This window comes from Oryctolagus cuniculus, chromosome 18, assembly GCF_964237555.1.
Source record: "Oryctolagus cuniculus chromosome 18, mOryCun1.1, whole genome shotgun sequence".
NCBI lineage: Eukaryota > Metazoa > Chordata > Mammalia > Lagomorpha > Leporidae > Oryctolagus > Oryctolagus cuniculus.
Window position 1 is genome coordinate 66055954 of NC_091449.1, and position 14189 is coordinate 66070142.

The window sequence follows — 14189 nt, forward strand, 5'->3', positions numbered from 1 at the left end:
TGCAGATCTGACCTTCCCCGCGCCCGGAGGGCTGCCAGCTCCCCGCGCTAACTGCACGCACTTGGAACTTCCCTCCTGCAGGCCGGCTGTGTCGCCAACAATGCCATCATCAGGGAAAACTGTGTCCTCGGGCAGCCCACGGAGGGCGCCTTGCTGGCCCTGGCCGTGAAGGTAGGGGAGCCGGGGCCTGTGCGGGGCGTGGGGAGTAGGCCGGAAGCTCCCAGCTGAGCCCGGAGGAGGGCACCCTGGGTGCTGTTCTCTGCAGGGCTCTGCCCCCTGGACCTGGGTTCCAGAGAATCCCTGGCAGGTGTGGGGGAGACAGACGAGGGCACCTGTCCTCACCTGTCCCGAGGGCCTACCTCCTTTGGCACATCGGACACCTTCCAGCTCTGTGGCCCTGCACCCAGGGCTGGCACCAGCAGGTGGGCGCCCGTGGTGGGCCAGCTACGCTTACAGGAAGAAGGGGTGGGCAGACACCGGGGCGGGGAAACGCAGGGGAGAAGGGGAGAGAGGAGGCGGGGAGGCACCTTAGGAAGCTCGGTGCCTGTCCACACTGCACCTGTTTCCATGGCCGGCCTGGCACGGACCCTCTTTCAGCCAGGCCTGTGGGCTTTGGGATGCTGGGCTGGGGCGGGGGGCGGCTCAGCTCCCCCTGCCCGGCTCTGCCCCACCTGTCATCCCCGCTGCCCGGTGACTTGTCTCTGGCACAGCTCCTACCCCTGCCCATTCTCAAGGTCGACCGAAGCCCGGCTCGGGTGCTCGTGCTGAGTTACCTGAGCGCTGGCCAGCCCAGGGCCCGCCTCCCGCTGTGCTGTGAGCCCTGTGTCCTCTGCCCGGCCACCTCCAGCTCCCTTCACCTTCACTTCACTGTCCCCTGCCCCTGTTTGAATCAAGCCCTTGATTGAGGCCTGGATGCCACACAGCTGCACGCAGCTGGCGTTCACCTCTGGGCAGTCCTGGGGACCCTCAGGTGGAGCCATCGCCACCAGCCAGGCCACACATAGGTTGTCACCCTGCCTGGAACCCCTGTGTGTGTGTGTGTGTGTGGGTGTATGTAACACGTGAGCGTGAGCCAGGCTCGTGTGCACTGCGCCGTCTGGCTACCTGTGGGCACCACGTGGAACAGCAGGTCTCAGGCACGGTGTGTCACTGTGACCTCAGCCCATTGGACACAGCCCCTGCCCGTCAGCCCACCCCCCGCCCCCAGACCCCAGCGTCTACCTCGTGCGTCACCTCTGCTTGCTCTGCCACTCTGCCGTCCTGGGGCCCTCACCAGACCCTGCCTCCTTCAGCCCCGCCTCCCAGAAGCAGGTGCCGGGTGGGTGGGCGGGGACAGTGGGGTCGCCCCCTCCCAAGTCCCCACAGGGCACACAGGGCGGGTGCCCCAGTGCGAGGACACAGGAGCAGTCCTTAGGGCGGCTTCCTTTGCCTCTGCTGCCTGGACCTGGGGCAGTGTGAGTGGAGCCGGCAGCCCCTGTGTGAGCGCCCCGGGCGAGCCCACTCAGTGCCCGCCCACGCCCGTGGGGCACTGCTGGCCCTGCGCGTGGGGCAGGATCGCTGCCCTGCCTCGATCAGCACACGGCCTGAGAGCACACTCGGAGCCCCGAGCCCTGTGTGCTGTGTGCGTCCCGGGTGTCCCTCCTGAGGGTGCTGGGCTGTACCTGTTGGGATCAGATCGGTGATGGCCGCCGTGACCGACGGGCACTGCGGTGTCTGCTTCTCGCCCATCCTCCATGGCAGGGCCAGGGCTCAGCCTGTCCCACCTCTGCCCCCCATGCTGCTGCCCCAGGGTGGCTGAGCCGGCATGCCACACACGGGGGCTTTGGGGTGACAGCACTCAATGAACCAAGGTGCTGTGGCCAGAGTCACCGTCCAGGCGTGGGCGGGGCCAAGCTCCTGTCCACTCCTGGTTCTCAGGGGTGTGGCCCCAATCCCCACCTCCTGCTGCAGGGCCAGGCTCAGTCTCCATGTGATGTCTCCCCCTTCCGATGCCTAGGCATTATGTTAGGGCCCCTGGCGACCCCATCGTGACCCCAGGGTGACCCCATGACCTCTGTGAAGACCAGGGCTGGGGTTGGGACTTCAGCATGCAAATGTCTACGTGGGGGCACAGCTCAGCTCCCGGCACCCCTGCAGGGCTCTGCTGGACGTGTTGTCCTACCCGCCCCTGGGAACCTCTCGTGGCAAGGTGCATGCTGTGTGCGTGCTGTGTGCATAGCACAGGTACATGTGTGTGTGTGCGTGTGCATTCCAGATACATTCTGTGTGCGTGCATGCTGTGTGCATAGCACAGGTACATTTTCTGTGTGGGTGTGTGTGTGTGTGTATAGACTTGTTCTTGACATGCAAAGTTCTCAAAGTTCATGGAAAATTCATAGTATGAAAACACTGCACGGATTTCAAACCATTTTTGCACTAAAGAATTTATTTGGAAGGCAGAGAGACAGAGATCTCCCATCCACTCGTTTACTTCCCGAATGCCTGCAGCAGCCCAGCCCAGGCCAGGTTGAGGCCGTGAGCCGGGAACTCAATCCAGGGCCCCACATACTTGAGCCGTCACCTGCCGCCTCTTAGGGCGTGCGTTCGCAGGAAGCTGCATCGGAGGTGGAGCTGGGACTTGAACCAGGTGCTCTTGTGGGGTACAAGCATCAGCTGCTGTGCCCAGCACCTGCACCCAGCACCCTCACCCGACACCTGCACCCAGCCTCCTCACTGAGTCTTCCTGGGCACCCTCGTCTGTATAGGAATGGTTTCTCGCTCCCTGGAGGCCGTGGGCTGGGTTCCGGCCGGCGACAGTCGCGGAAATGGAAGGTCTGAGCTGCTGGGCAGGTGGCCCAGGAGCTGAGAAGGAGCAGAGGCCGGGCCTGGCCAGGTGCCCGGGCTGTGGCCAGCAGGAGCCCCTTGCTGCCCCGGGGTTTCTGTAGACACCTGCCGTCTCCCCCTGCAGACAGCGCACCGCTGTGTGCCACCACGCGACTGTCAGGTCGCAGCCATAGCAGAGGTCGTCACTCCGCCCCTTGCTCTTTCTGGGCGGGGCATTGAAAAACGGACGGCCTTCTGCTCCAGTGAGCCGAGTGCTTGGGTTTCCCGGCCACTGGAGACGGTGTCCGCCGTGGGAGACGTGCGTGGCCACAGACGGAGAGTGGCTTCCAGTGGCTCACGAGCGCCCGTTTCCTGACCCAGATGGACCTGGGCGACAGCAGAGACGCGTACGTGAGGAAGCAGGAGATCCCGTTCAGCTCCGAGCAGAAGTGGATGGCGGTGAGGTGCAGCGCCAAGAGCGGGGTGAGCCTGCCCCACCCCCAGGGCACGGGACCCCCCACCCCAAAACCACAGATGGCGGCCATGAGGTCTTTGACCCAGCTGGACCTGTTCTGGGCGGTTCTCAAGTTGGGGTCCCTGGAACCAGACCCACAGAGTCAGAAAAGGGTGCGACCCGGCCACCTGGGTTCCTGGTGCCTGCGCTGTGGGCCCAGGTGTGGCCGACCATTCGGCTGGGTGGCTCTTGTCCCCACCATCGACCTGCCCCAGCCCGAGCTGACCTGGGGGCGCTTCCTGTGCCGCCCATGCTAAGTTCCGTCCTTGTCCTATTGGCTCAGTTACCAGTCGCATTGGGGCAGGCTCCTCCCTGCCGACAGGCGCCCGCAAGTGGTGTGAACCCTGAGCCCATGTGTGCGGGCACAGACACACGTGTGCGTTGGGCAGTGACTGCCGGCTGCTGTGTCCTCTCCCTGCCCTGGCCGGCTGTGGTCTCGCGTCGTCGGGAGCGGCCGTCGGCAGCCGCGAGCCCCTGCCCCCGTGCCTCCTAGGACCAGGACGACGTGTACTTCATGAAGGGGGCCTTGGAGGAGGTGCTGGGCTCCTGCGCCGGCTACAACCACGGGGGCATCGCCCTGCCCCTGACGCCGCAGCAGCGGGCCTTCTTCCTGCAGGAGGAGACGAAGATGGCGTCGCTGGGCCTGCGCGGTCAGTGCGGCCGCGGGCAGTGGGCAGCCCACGGGGTGGGAGGGGGGGTGCTCAGGCAGAGCAGAGCAAGCTTGGGAGCCGGGGGTCAGACAGCCCCTCCCCCTACGCACGCACACACGAGTGCTCCGCAACACCTGTTCGTCCCCTCACCTCCCCCTGCCCCACCAGGGGACCCCCAAGTCCCCAGAAACCAAGGAAGACGATGCCACTCCTGGACCCACGCTTCCCAGGGTGTCATCGTCCCCCCATTGGCACCGCGGTGACACTCACACCTCCAGGGGAGACGCAGCCACTGGGCTTCCAGATCGGCCAGCCTGCCGCAGGCTGGGCAGGGCAGTGGTCCCTTCCCCAGGGTGGGGTCTCCCCGAGGCAGGGGCCCTGAATCGGTCAGTGCAGCGCCAGGTCTCTGCTAGCCTCAAGCCCCTTGGGCAGGCCCGATGGCCGCTGTGTGCCACAGAGGCAAAGTCAGGGTCAAGGTCGGAACCGCAGCCGGAGTCCTCTCAGCCACCTCGCTGTCCTGGGCGATTTCTTCAGGCTCCAAGCGGCGGGCGCACGTCTGTGAGAGGTGGCGCCATGAGCGAGCCCTGGCAGTAGTAGGCGCTGTCCGCAGTCTCTCTCGGCTGCCCTGCCCGTGGGGCCCGGCTCCCGTACCCGGAGTGGGCGGTGCTGGGTTCTCCCCTGCTCAGCAGCCCGCAGGAGGGATCTCCACGACCCCTGGTGGCCCAGGAAGGTGGCGCCCAGGAGGACATGGGCTCCCCCCAGCTGGCCCACTGACCCCTGCTTGGGTCCCGGTCTCTCCGCAGTGCTGGCCCTGGCCTCTGGGCCCGAGCTGGGGGCTCTGACGTTCCTGGGTCTCGTGGGCATCATCGACCCCCCGAGAGCCGGCGTGAAGGAGGCGGTGCAGGCGCTGTCCGCCTCGGGCGTGGCGGTGACCATGATCACGGGGGACGCACTGGAGACAGCCCTGGCAGTAGGTAGGCAGGGTGTGGGCAGGGCTGAGCCCAACACACACACACCAGGGAGCTGCTACAGCCTTCGGGGCCGGGTGAGCCGGGCCCGGAGCGCTGACACAGGATTCTGAGATTCAAACCCAGACCGCATCCCACCTCCTGGGGGGCTTTGTTCCCCACAGGGGCGGTGTTCTCTGCAGCCAGTGTCAGGGGTGATGCTGGCACGTGGCGGGGTGGGTGGGGCAGGCCTGGGGACCACCATCTCCACCCAGGGGTGGCCTCAGACCTGCTTCTCCCCAAAGGCAGGAACATCGGGCTGTGCGGTGAGAAGCCACAAGCCATGTCCGGTGAGGAGGTGGCTGGCACGGAGCTGGGCGAGCTGGCCGAGCGCATCCGGCAGGTGCGGCTCCCGGGGCGGGGCTGGGGTGGGGCGGGGCGGGGGCTCCGGCGCCGACCCTCTGACCCTGCCCCTCCTGTGTCCCTGTGTCCAGGTGTCTGTGTTCTTCAGGACCGGCCCGAAGCACAAACTCAAGATCATCAAGGTGCGTGGGGGAGGCAGGCGCGCCCTGGACGCCGTGGCCGGCAGCTCCATCCTGGTCTAGGTCACGGGCGTGGCTCCCAGGGTCCCCTTCCACCACGTTGGCAGGAGGCTGAGCAGGGCGGGGCGGGAGCTGCACGGGCCTCTTGGATCACACCCCGCTGGCCGGAACATTGGCCACGGCCTTCTGTAGCTGTGGGGGGTGCCGGTAAGGCGACCGGGGCCCTGTGAAGAGGGGGAGACTGTGACTGCGGCCCCTGCCCATTGAAAACGAGGGACAGGAACGGAGAATGGCACACAGCAGCCGAGCCGCCAGCCGAGTGCTCCCAGTGTTGTTATTGAACTCCCTGCCTCAGCTTCCCCATCTGTGAAATGGGGGTCCTCCTAATGACAGCCGCTCACCCACAAGGCTGGAGGGAGGACCCCAGGCTTGCATGGCACCTGGTACACGGCTGGGGCCAAGAGCCCCTGTGGGGGTGTGTGCCCACGTGCTGGCTGTGCCAGAGTCGGCATCTACGCACACTACCTTTTGTAAACTGTTGGTGTTTGTTGGGCACTGCCCTGTTCCGGGACGCTCACAGAGGGCAGCGGCCACCACTTGGCCGCTCCTGTGCTCAGGGCCTCAGTGGCCCAGTACCGTAGGCACTGCTCTCCCACTTCTCAGATGAGGAGACTGAGGGGAGGGCTCGAGGGGTTGCCGGTCCCGCTCGTGCGGCTGGAGCTGGGGTTCTGCCGGGGCTGGCTGAGTCTGGCGTCCTCTGGATGGAGTCCTCCACGCTCGGCCACTCCGCCTCTCCCCGCACAGGCCCTGCAGGAGTCAGGGGCCGTCGTGGCCATGACGGGCGACGGCGTGAACGACGCGGTGGCCCTGAAGTCGGCCGACATCGGGATCGCCATGGGGAGGACGGGGACAGACGTGAGCAAGGAGGCCGCCAGCATGGTCCTGGTGGACGACGACTTCTCGGCCATCCTGTGAGTGCCCCCGCGGGCCACGCGGGCTCCTGCCGGGACAGTCCCGCGTCGTCCCCGGCCAGCTGCAGGCCGAGACGCGTCTCAGGACAGGGCCGTCCCACCCCAGGACGAGCCGCTCTTGACAGGCGCTTGCCGCTCCGCGGTGGGACCTTTAGTTTCATTTATATGAAGGAGGAAACGGGGAGGAGGAGAGAGCGAGCGCTTCCGTCCCCTGGGTCACTTCTCAGTCGGCCGCCGCGGCCAGGCTGAATGCAGGACCCCCCCCCCCCAGCTCTCAGTGTGGGTGCAGCGGCCCAAGCGCTTGAGCGCTGCCTCCCAGGTGCACTAGCAGGGAGCTGGACAGGAGGCGGAGCAGCGGGGACTCGAACCGGCGCCGATACAGACGCCCGCATCACCAGGAGGGGCTTAACCTGCCTGCTGCCTCCGTCCCACCACAGGGGTTTTTGACGCATTTTTAGTGCAAGCAGGGGGCAGGGCCGAGAAGGTTCTGCACGGGGCCCCCAGGGCAGGGATGCTAACTGGGGAGGGGGATCTGCAGAAATCCTGGAGACCCCGGCAGGCGAGGTTTCTCAGCCCCGCTGCGCTGCCCGCTGCTGGCCACGGGGCTGTTCTGAGCTCACAGGAGTGGCGGCCAGGGTCCGGTCGCAGGCAGGACCAGGGCCCGGCCCCAGCCGCCGACAGCGTGGGGACAGCAGGGGCGTCCAGGCCCAGCCCGCGTGTCCCCTCTCGCGCAGGAACGCGGTGGAAGAAGGCAAGGGCATCTTCCACAACGTCAAGAACTTCGTGCGGTTCCAGCTGAGCACGTGAGTCCACCACGCGCCTGCTGTCCCCGGGCCCCGGCCGGCCGGCGGCGCTGACCGGTCCCCGTGTCCGCCCGGCAGGAGCATCTCCGCCCTCAGCCTCATCACCCTGTCCACGGTCTTCAACCTGCCCAGCCCCCTCAACGCCATGCAGATCCTGTGGGTCAACATCATCATGGACGGGCCGCCGGCCCAGAGGTGAGGCCCACCCAGGTCCCCAGGGGCAGTGAAGGGGGGCCAGCACCCTGGGCTCCGGCAAGGCTCATTCCTGCTCTGTACTCAGGTCTCTGCTTCCGAGAAGTCCTCCCTGATCACCCCCAGAGCAGCCTGCTCACGCCCCTGCTTTGTTTCTCTGGAGGGAAACTGATCCTAACCCTTAGTCTGCCCTCGGCTGCACAGAGTTAGGCACTGGTTTGTTCTCTGCTGTCCCCTGGCTCCTAGGATGGTCCTACAGGGGACCAGGCTGCGTGGATGTCACAGCAGGGGGCTTCAGGCGAGCCCAGGGGTGCAGGACCAAGCATGGGCTTCAGGGGCAGCAGCGAGACCGAGGGAGGCACGCGCTGAGCTCAGTGTGCGGCGTGTGCAGTGGGGCTGCCCAGGGAGCACATGTCACCCCCTCTTACAGGCACCTGTGGGAGGGGTCTCGGCTGTACCGTGCACAGGGGCGGGCAGAGCCCAGTCCTGATTCTCTGGGCCACCAGGGTGAGGCCAGCCCCAGCCAGGGCCCCCCTGTGGCAGGTGCCTGAGGAGGACCCAGGGTGGCAGCCGCAGGGGTGGCCTCTCCCACCACCCGCCTTGGTCTGAGCAGCCTGGGGGTGGAGCCCGTGGACAAGGACGCGCTCAGGCAGCCTCCACGCCGCGTGCAGGACACCATCCTGGGCCGCGCCCTGCTCCTGCGGATCCTGCTGTCGGCCGCCGTCATCATCAGCGGGACTCTCTTCGTCTTCTGGAAGGAGGTGAACGCCGGGCACTCGGGGAACGGTGTCCGGGCTCCACGGGCAGAGGGGGTGCAGCAGCAGATGCCGGGGCCAGGGTGTCCCTGCCCACCCCCGGGGCTGACCCTGCGGGGAGCTGGGAAAGGAGGCACCTGCCCCCCCCAGCGCCAGCAGAGACGCTCCCTCGGGGCCAATGCCCCGCTTGGCCCAGTCTGTGTACTCAGCCGCAGACCAGCCTCACCCACCCTGCTGTCCCCCGTGGTCGCCCACCAGCTTGTGAGAAGTGCAGCTGCTTAGGCCCCTCCCCTGTCCCGAGTCAGACTGCGTGAGCCCACACGTGGGGCACTTGGGCCCTGCAGCTGGGCTCAATGTGGGGGACAACAGCCCAGACCCCTCCCTGTGAGCCCCTCGCCCCTGCCTCTGCGGCAGCAACCCCGCCGGGGCTGCTCTCTGTGTGCCCACCAAAGCCACGGCCGCTGCCCCAGCCTCCATCTTCCCTGCAGGAGGTGGCACCAGGTCACCTCCCAGGGGCTGCTTTCTGCCGGAGGAGGGGCCTCTCCTGGACTGTGCGCCCACAGCGCTGGGGCTGCCTTGTCCCAGGCGCCGGGGCCTCGGGGGACAGCCAAGCAGCACATGGCCAGGGAGCACTTCCAGCTGGCCTGTGTGCTTTGAAGGCTGCGAGAGGGAGAGCGCCGAGAGCCTTCTTCCATCTGGAGAACCCCAGGCAGAAGCCAGAACCGGGACTTCCACGCAGGGCTCCCCCACGGGCGGCAGGGACCAGTCCTGCAGTGCCCGCTTCCTCTCCGGGGCGGCCTGAGCAGGAAGCTGCACGTGGAGCCAGGCCCGGAACCCAGACATTGGACAGGGGACACAGGGGTCGACAGCGGCAGCAGCCACTGTGCCGCACACTCACCCGGAAGGAAGCCTTTTAAAAAAAAAAGTATTTATTTATTTGAAAACCACAATTGGAGAGGGCTTCCATCCACTGAACGACTCCCTGATGGTCACAACAGCCAGGCTGGGCCAGGCAGGAGCCAGGAGCTGCATCTGGGTCTCCCACGTGGGTGCAGGCGCCCAAGCACTGGGGGCATTTGCTGCTGCTGTCCCCAGCGCATTAGCAGGGAGCTGGATCAGAAGGGGAGCAGCTGGGACCTGAACCAGTGCCCAGCTGGGACCTGAACCAGTGCCCCTCTGGGATGCCGGCACTGAAGGCGGCAGCTTTACCTGCTTATGCCACAGCCCTGGCCCTGGAAGGAAGCTTTTAACATCAGTTCCTCTCGGCCCCTCGTCTGGCCCGTTGGGGGGGGGAGCCCATACCACAGCTGCCCCTGCAGGCTGACCAGGAACTGCAGGTAGGGGCAGCTGCGGTGCGCCCTCACCTGGCCGTGCGCTGTGTTGCAGGTCCCTGCGGACGGAGCCAGCACCCCCCGCACCACGACCATGACTTTCACCTGCTTCGTGTTCTTCGACCTCTTCAACGCCTTGACTTGCCGCTCCCAGGTGAGACGGCTGCCCCGGCCTGGCCCACCCCGCGCGCTGCGTCAGACACAGACTGGCGGCAGCCCCCACCCCACCCCCCGCTTCTCCTCCCCGCAGACCAAGCTGGTCCTTGAGCTCGGCTTCCTCCGGAACCGCATGTTCCTCTACTCGGTGCTCGGCTCCACCCTGGGGCAGCTGGCCGTCATCTACGTCCCGCCGCTGCAGCGGGTCTTCCAGACCGAGAACCTGGGGGCGCTCGGTGAGCAGAGGGGGGCAGAGTCTGACCCGCGGGGAGCTCAGGGCGAGCCCCAACCCTGCTCCTGGTCAGGGAGCTCTGAGGCTGCAGACACAGTGCGCTTGCCCTCCTGGCCAGAGCAGGCACGGTCAGCTCTCTGTGCGCCGAGGTGGACACTGGTGAATAGCTCCCACCAGCCCTGCGTTCAGCGGTGCCCCCATCGGGCGGGCGGGCAGGCGGCAGCTTCCCAAGTCTCAAGCGCCTGAGCTTGATGGACCCGTCCAGGGAGCAGTGATGCCGCCACGGGAGGGACAGGGCGGACCCCAGGAATGAACCCGGGGCACTGGCCAGGCAGGGCTGGGAGCCTGAAGCCGTGGAGGGTGGGGTGCACGGTGCTGGGCCCTGGGACGACCCCCGGAGACAGGCGCTCAGCGGGGGCACAGCTCCCCTCTGCGGCCAGCGCGGGCCCTGAGCTACCCGAGTTTGCTTCTGAAGCCGTGGGCTCCCGGCTGGACGGCCCTCTGCCCCGCCGGGGGAGGCAGCAGGGCTGGTCCTCCGCTCCCGGGAGCCCCGTGCCCCGCCGCCTGTGGCTTCCTTGGGACAAGGCGGAGGGAAACGAGCGTCACGGTGCATGTGGGCTCCAGGGCGCTGCAGGCTGGCCCGGGGGGGGGGGGGGGGCGTGGCGCGCTGACCCGCCTCTCTGCCCCCCTTCCGGCAGATCTGCTGCTTTTAGCGGGCTTGGCCTCGTCCGTGTTCATTGTCTCGGAGCTCCTCAAACTGTGTGAAAGGTACTTCTCGGCGGCCAGGAAGGGCCCCAGGGACACCGAGGACGGCAGCCCGCAGCCGGGCCCCTAGCTCGTCACGCCCCCTGCCGGCTCCGGGACCGACCGGGGGCAGAGCCGCCCTCCCACGCTGCGCCGCTTGTTAAGTCACTGGGAGTTCTGAGAACTGCGTCCACCCCCCTCTCGCGTACACTGCCCACTCGTGCCCAGGCAGGAAGCGGCCACCACGTCCCATGGTGGAACGGGGCTGCCCTGACAGGAAGACCCCGCGGGGCACGTCTGAACCGTTCCACCCAGAGGAAAAGCCAGAAGCAATCGATCAACCCAGAAACAGAGGCAGATGGAAACCCATCAAGAGCGAGAGAGGAGCCGGAACATCGTCACCTGGGGCGGGGCTCAGTCCAGGAAAAGCCAGGAGAGAGGAAGGACCTGCTCGGAATGACGGGAGACACTGTCCCCTTCCCCGCCCCCAGGGCAGCCGCCATCACAACACCCACCTGCCTTGCACAGCTGGTTCTCGGAAAACCACACCCACCAGGTGCACTGTGGCCCTGCCAAGCCGAGGCCGGAAAGGGGGTCGCCCAAGGCAGGCAGCCCCACCCAGCCTTCCTACAAACGTCTGAGCCAAGAACCAAGGGGAGGGGATGCGTTCAGACCAAGCTGGACAAAAACAGCCCCCGGCCCGGGACCCCTGGTGACCGTCAGTATGAAACCCTGAGTGTCGGATCTGGCCCTGGTCACGCGGGGAAGCCAGCCGGGGCTGGGACCGGGCGCCGCTCGCTGTCTGGAGAAGGGAAACCATGGGCTGCAGGGAAGGCGCTGGGGAACCCGCCTCCCTCCCGCCGCAGGCCCGGGAGGCACAGCTGCGGCCTCTGCCTGAGAGACTCCTGCCCTCCCTGCTGGAGGCGGCCCCCACCCGAGACCCCCGTTCCGCGTCGGCCGGGGTGCCCTCAGTAGAGCCATTCGGCAGCGGACGCGCCTGCCTCCACAGCGAGTCCCACAGCTCCTCCAGCGGAACAGAACAGGCGAGGGCAGACGGCCACGGAGCCCACGGGTGACAGGCCACGGCAGCACTTCCCCACCCCGCAAGGAACTCCCACGGTCAGGTGGAAAACTGGAGCCATCTCCTAAGAACCAAAAAATATTCAAACACGGAGGTAGAAACCATGCAGGGTTCGTGGGCTGAAAACCACCCGCTGCTGGTTTGAAACCTGGAAGACAGAGGGCAGCCGGGGTCAGGAACTGGAGGACGTGACCTCCCCGCGCTGGCCCACGGGCGGGACACAGCCAGCATCAACGTCCCGCACAGCTCTGTGCAGCCTCGGATGAGCTTGTTCTGAAACGCGGCTGGTTGCACGGAGAAACCGAGATAGCTCGAACAGTCGTGCCCGGAGGAATGGAACCCAGCGTCACAGCGTTCTCACAAGCAGGGTGACGGGGGCGCAGGCAACACGAGGAGCCGTGGCAGAGGACGGAGTCCAGCAGAGGCTCCCGCACACGCCCGCAGACGGCCGACAAACACCCAGAAGTGACTCAGGCAAAGACAGATGCTCAGCCAACAGAGCGGAAGCAAGAGGACACCCGCAGAAACCAGAATGCCCCGAGCCAAACCTCACGTCTGCAAAAATTAATCCGGCACAGGCTGTGGCACACAACAGAAGCAAACCCAGAGAGTCCATGGGACTCCGGAAGCGGCGCCCACCAGAGGAACTGCTGACCCGAACTGCCTCAAAATCAAGAGACTGAGCCCCGCATTTCTGACTTCGAGAGGTTGTTCAGAAATGAGCCGCAGCCTTGGACTGCCTCCACCCAGAGGGACGTGCAGACAGATGGCAGGCGCAGGCCAACAGTCTGGCCATCAGCCCGGAGGGAAAGGCGCCACCCGCAGCCGCAGTGAGCTGCCTCTCCCCCGTCGGCACGGCTGCGGAAGATACGCCGACGATAGCACCAGGGCAGGGCCACTGGCGGGAGCCGGCACGCACTGGGCACGTGGGATTCAGAGGCGGCGCTGGGACAAGCAGCTCAGATGCCCGCACCCCCTGGGTCAGGGGCCAGCCCCTGCCCCCGGCTTCCCACCAACACAGACGCGGGAGGCAGCAGCAGTCACTCAGGTACTGGATTCCCGTCCATGGACCGAGTCCCCAGCCCCGGGCTTCTGGGGCATAGAACAGTACCTGGGAGCTCGCTCGCTCGCTCGCTCGCTCTCTCTTTCTCTCTGCCTCTCACGTAGATAAATAATTTTAAAATAAAAAGTTTATTTTGATGCAAAAAAATTTGGAAGTCGCATGTGTTTTTAATGATGCGTATTTCCCATGAATCTCTGATAACGTCTTCCACGGGTGAGAGCTAACTGCTAGCAACAGCCCGACGTCCTCAGGTGGACGAATGGATTAGACAGCCACGTGAGGGCTGGCCCTGTGGCGCAGAGGGTGAAGCCACCACCCGCAGTGCCAGCGTCTCGTGTGGCCTAACAAGAGGATTAAAGAGCCCTCTAACTCTGCCTTTCAGATAACTAAATGAACGCAGAGGCTGCCAGTCAGCCCCATACAACAGAGCGGGTGACACGGAGTGACGAGAGGCGGCCCTGAGAGGTGGCACGCCGTGCTGTCCACCGCCACTCTGCGGGAGCCGGGGTCAGGAGGGTGTGCAGATGGAGGGGTGACCCGGGCCGCATCTGGGAAGTGATGGGACCATCCTGAGTGCTGCCCATGGGGGTCAGTACCCAGACCACCACGTCCCTGCACTTCCTCCTGGACTCTGGGCTGCGCCGTGGGGCTCCCGCACTCAGTCCCGGTGCTGGGTCGGCGCCCTCCCCAGCCTCGGCACCATGCACTCCAGGGGTTCTGCGGGGCTGACAGGTCAGTGGGCAGTGCCAGCAACACACCAGCAACGCTGCCCACGCTGACGAGATGGAGCCCGAGGCCAGGCAGGCTTCAGGGAGACGGAGAAGGGAACGGAACGGGGACCAGTCACAGCCCGGCTGTGTCCCAGCGCAGCGTCCGAAACGCAAGCACGAACTGCAGGCGAATCCTCGGCAGGCTCCCTGGGAGGCACGGCTCAGGCAGGGCAGGCAGAACACCAGCCCCGGGGGAGCAGGCTCCTGCCACTACCAAGCGCCCCGAGTCGCCAGGAATTGGACAATCGGTGCGCTGCCGGCGAGGCACAGCGGCGCTCAGAGAGGAGCTGTCACTAACCGTGTGCCTCCACCCTCCTCTATTTAACAACCAACTCCGGCGTTAGAAGAACACATCTAAGACCATGCCGGGCAACCCGATCCGGGGGCGGACCCTCAGAAGACGTGAAGCAGCCGCACCGATCCCGCCCAGGCGCACAGAGGACGAAGCTGGACACGGTCCGGAGAAACAGACTCAACAGGCAAGGCAGACGCTTCGGCCCTTGCCCTCCACGCCCCGAAGTCCCAGTGCGTTCTAGTGAATTCCAGGCCTTCCGCTCGTCTCTCCTGGGACGTGCAACAAGGGAAGGCCCAGTGTTCATATTTGAGGCCAGAAAAATGAAACCGAAGCACGATTTA

General features: G+C 66.0%; 1 protein-coding gene across 3 annotated transcripts in view; it reads left to right on the forward strand.

Moving 5' to 3' along the window:
* Nucleotides 1-13740, forward strand: part of ATP2C2 (ATPase secretory pathway Ca2+ transporting 2) — a 55058-nt gene extending 41318 nt beyond the window's left edge. For 2 of the 3 annotated variants that reach the window (XM_051847332.2, XM_051847333.2), the window contains 13 exons: nt 82-171; nt 3184-3285; nt 3810-3966; nt 4770-4940; nt 5219-5316; nt 5408-5458; nt 6260-6426; nt 7161-7229; nt 7308-7424; nt 8035-8182; nt 9563-9661; nt 9758-9899; nt 10594-13740. In XM_051847332.2, the coding sequence (XP_051703292.2) occupies nt 82-171; nt 3184-3285; nt 3810-3966; nt 4770-4940; nt 5219-5316; nt 5408-5458; nt 6260-6426; nt 7161-7229; nt 7308-7424; nt 8035-8182; nt 9563-9661; nt 9758-9899; nt 10594-10730 (1548 nt within the window). In that variant the 3' untranslated portion in view covers nt 10731-13740. Of the gene's footprint in view, nt 1-81; nt 172-3183; nt 3286-3809; nt 3967-4769; nt 4941-5218; nt 5317-5407; nt 5459-6259; nt 6427-7160; nt 7230-7307; nt 7425-8034; nt 8183-9562; nt 9662-9757; nt 9900-10593 lie in introns of those variants that run through there. The other variant, XR_007920058.2, reaches the window with a different exon arrangement.
* Nucleotides 13741-14189: the final 449 nt, after the last annotated feature.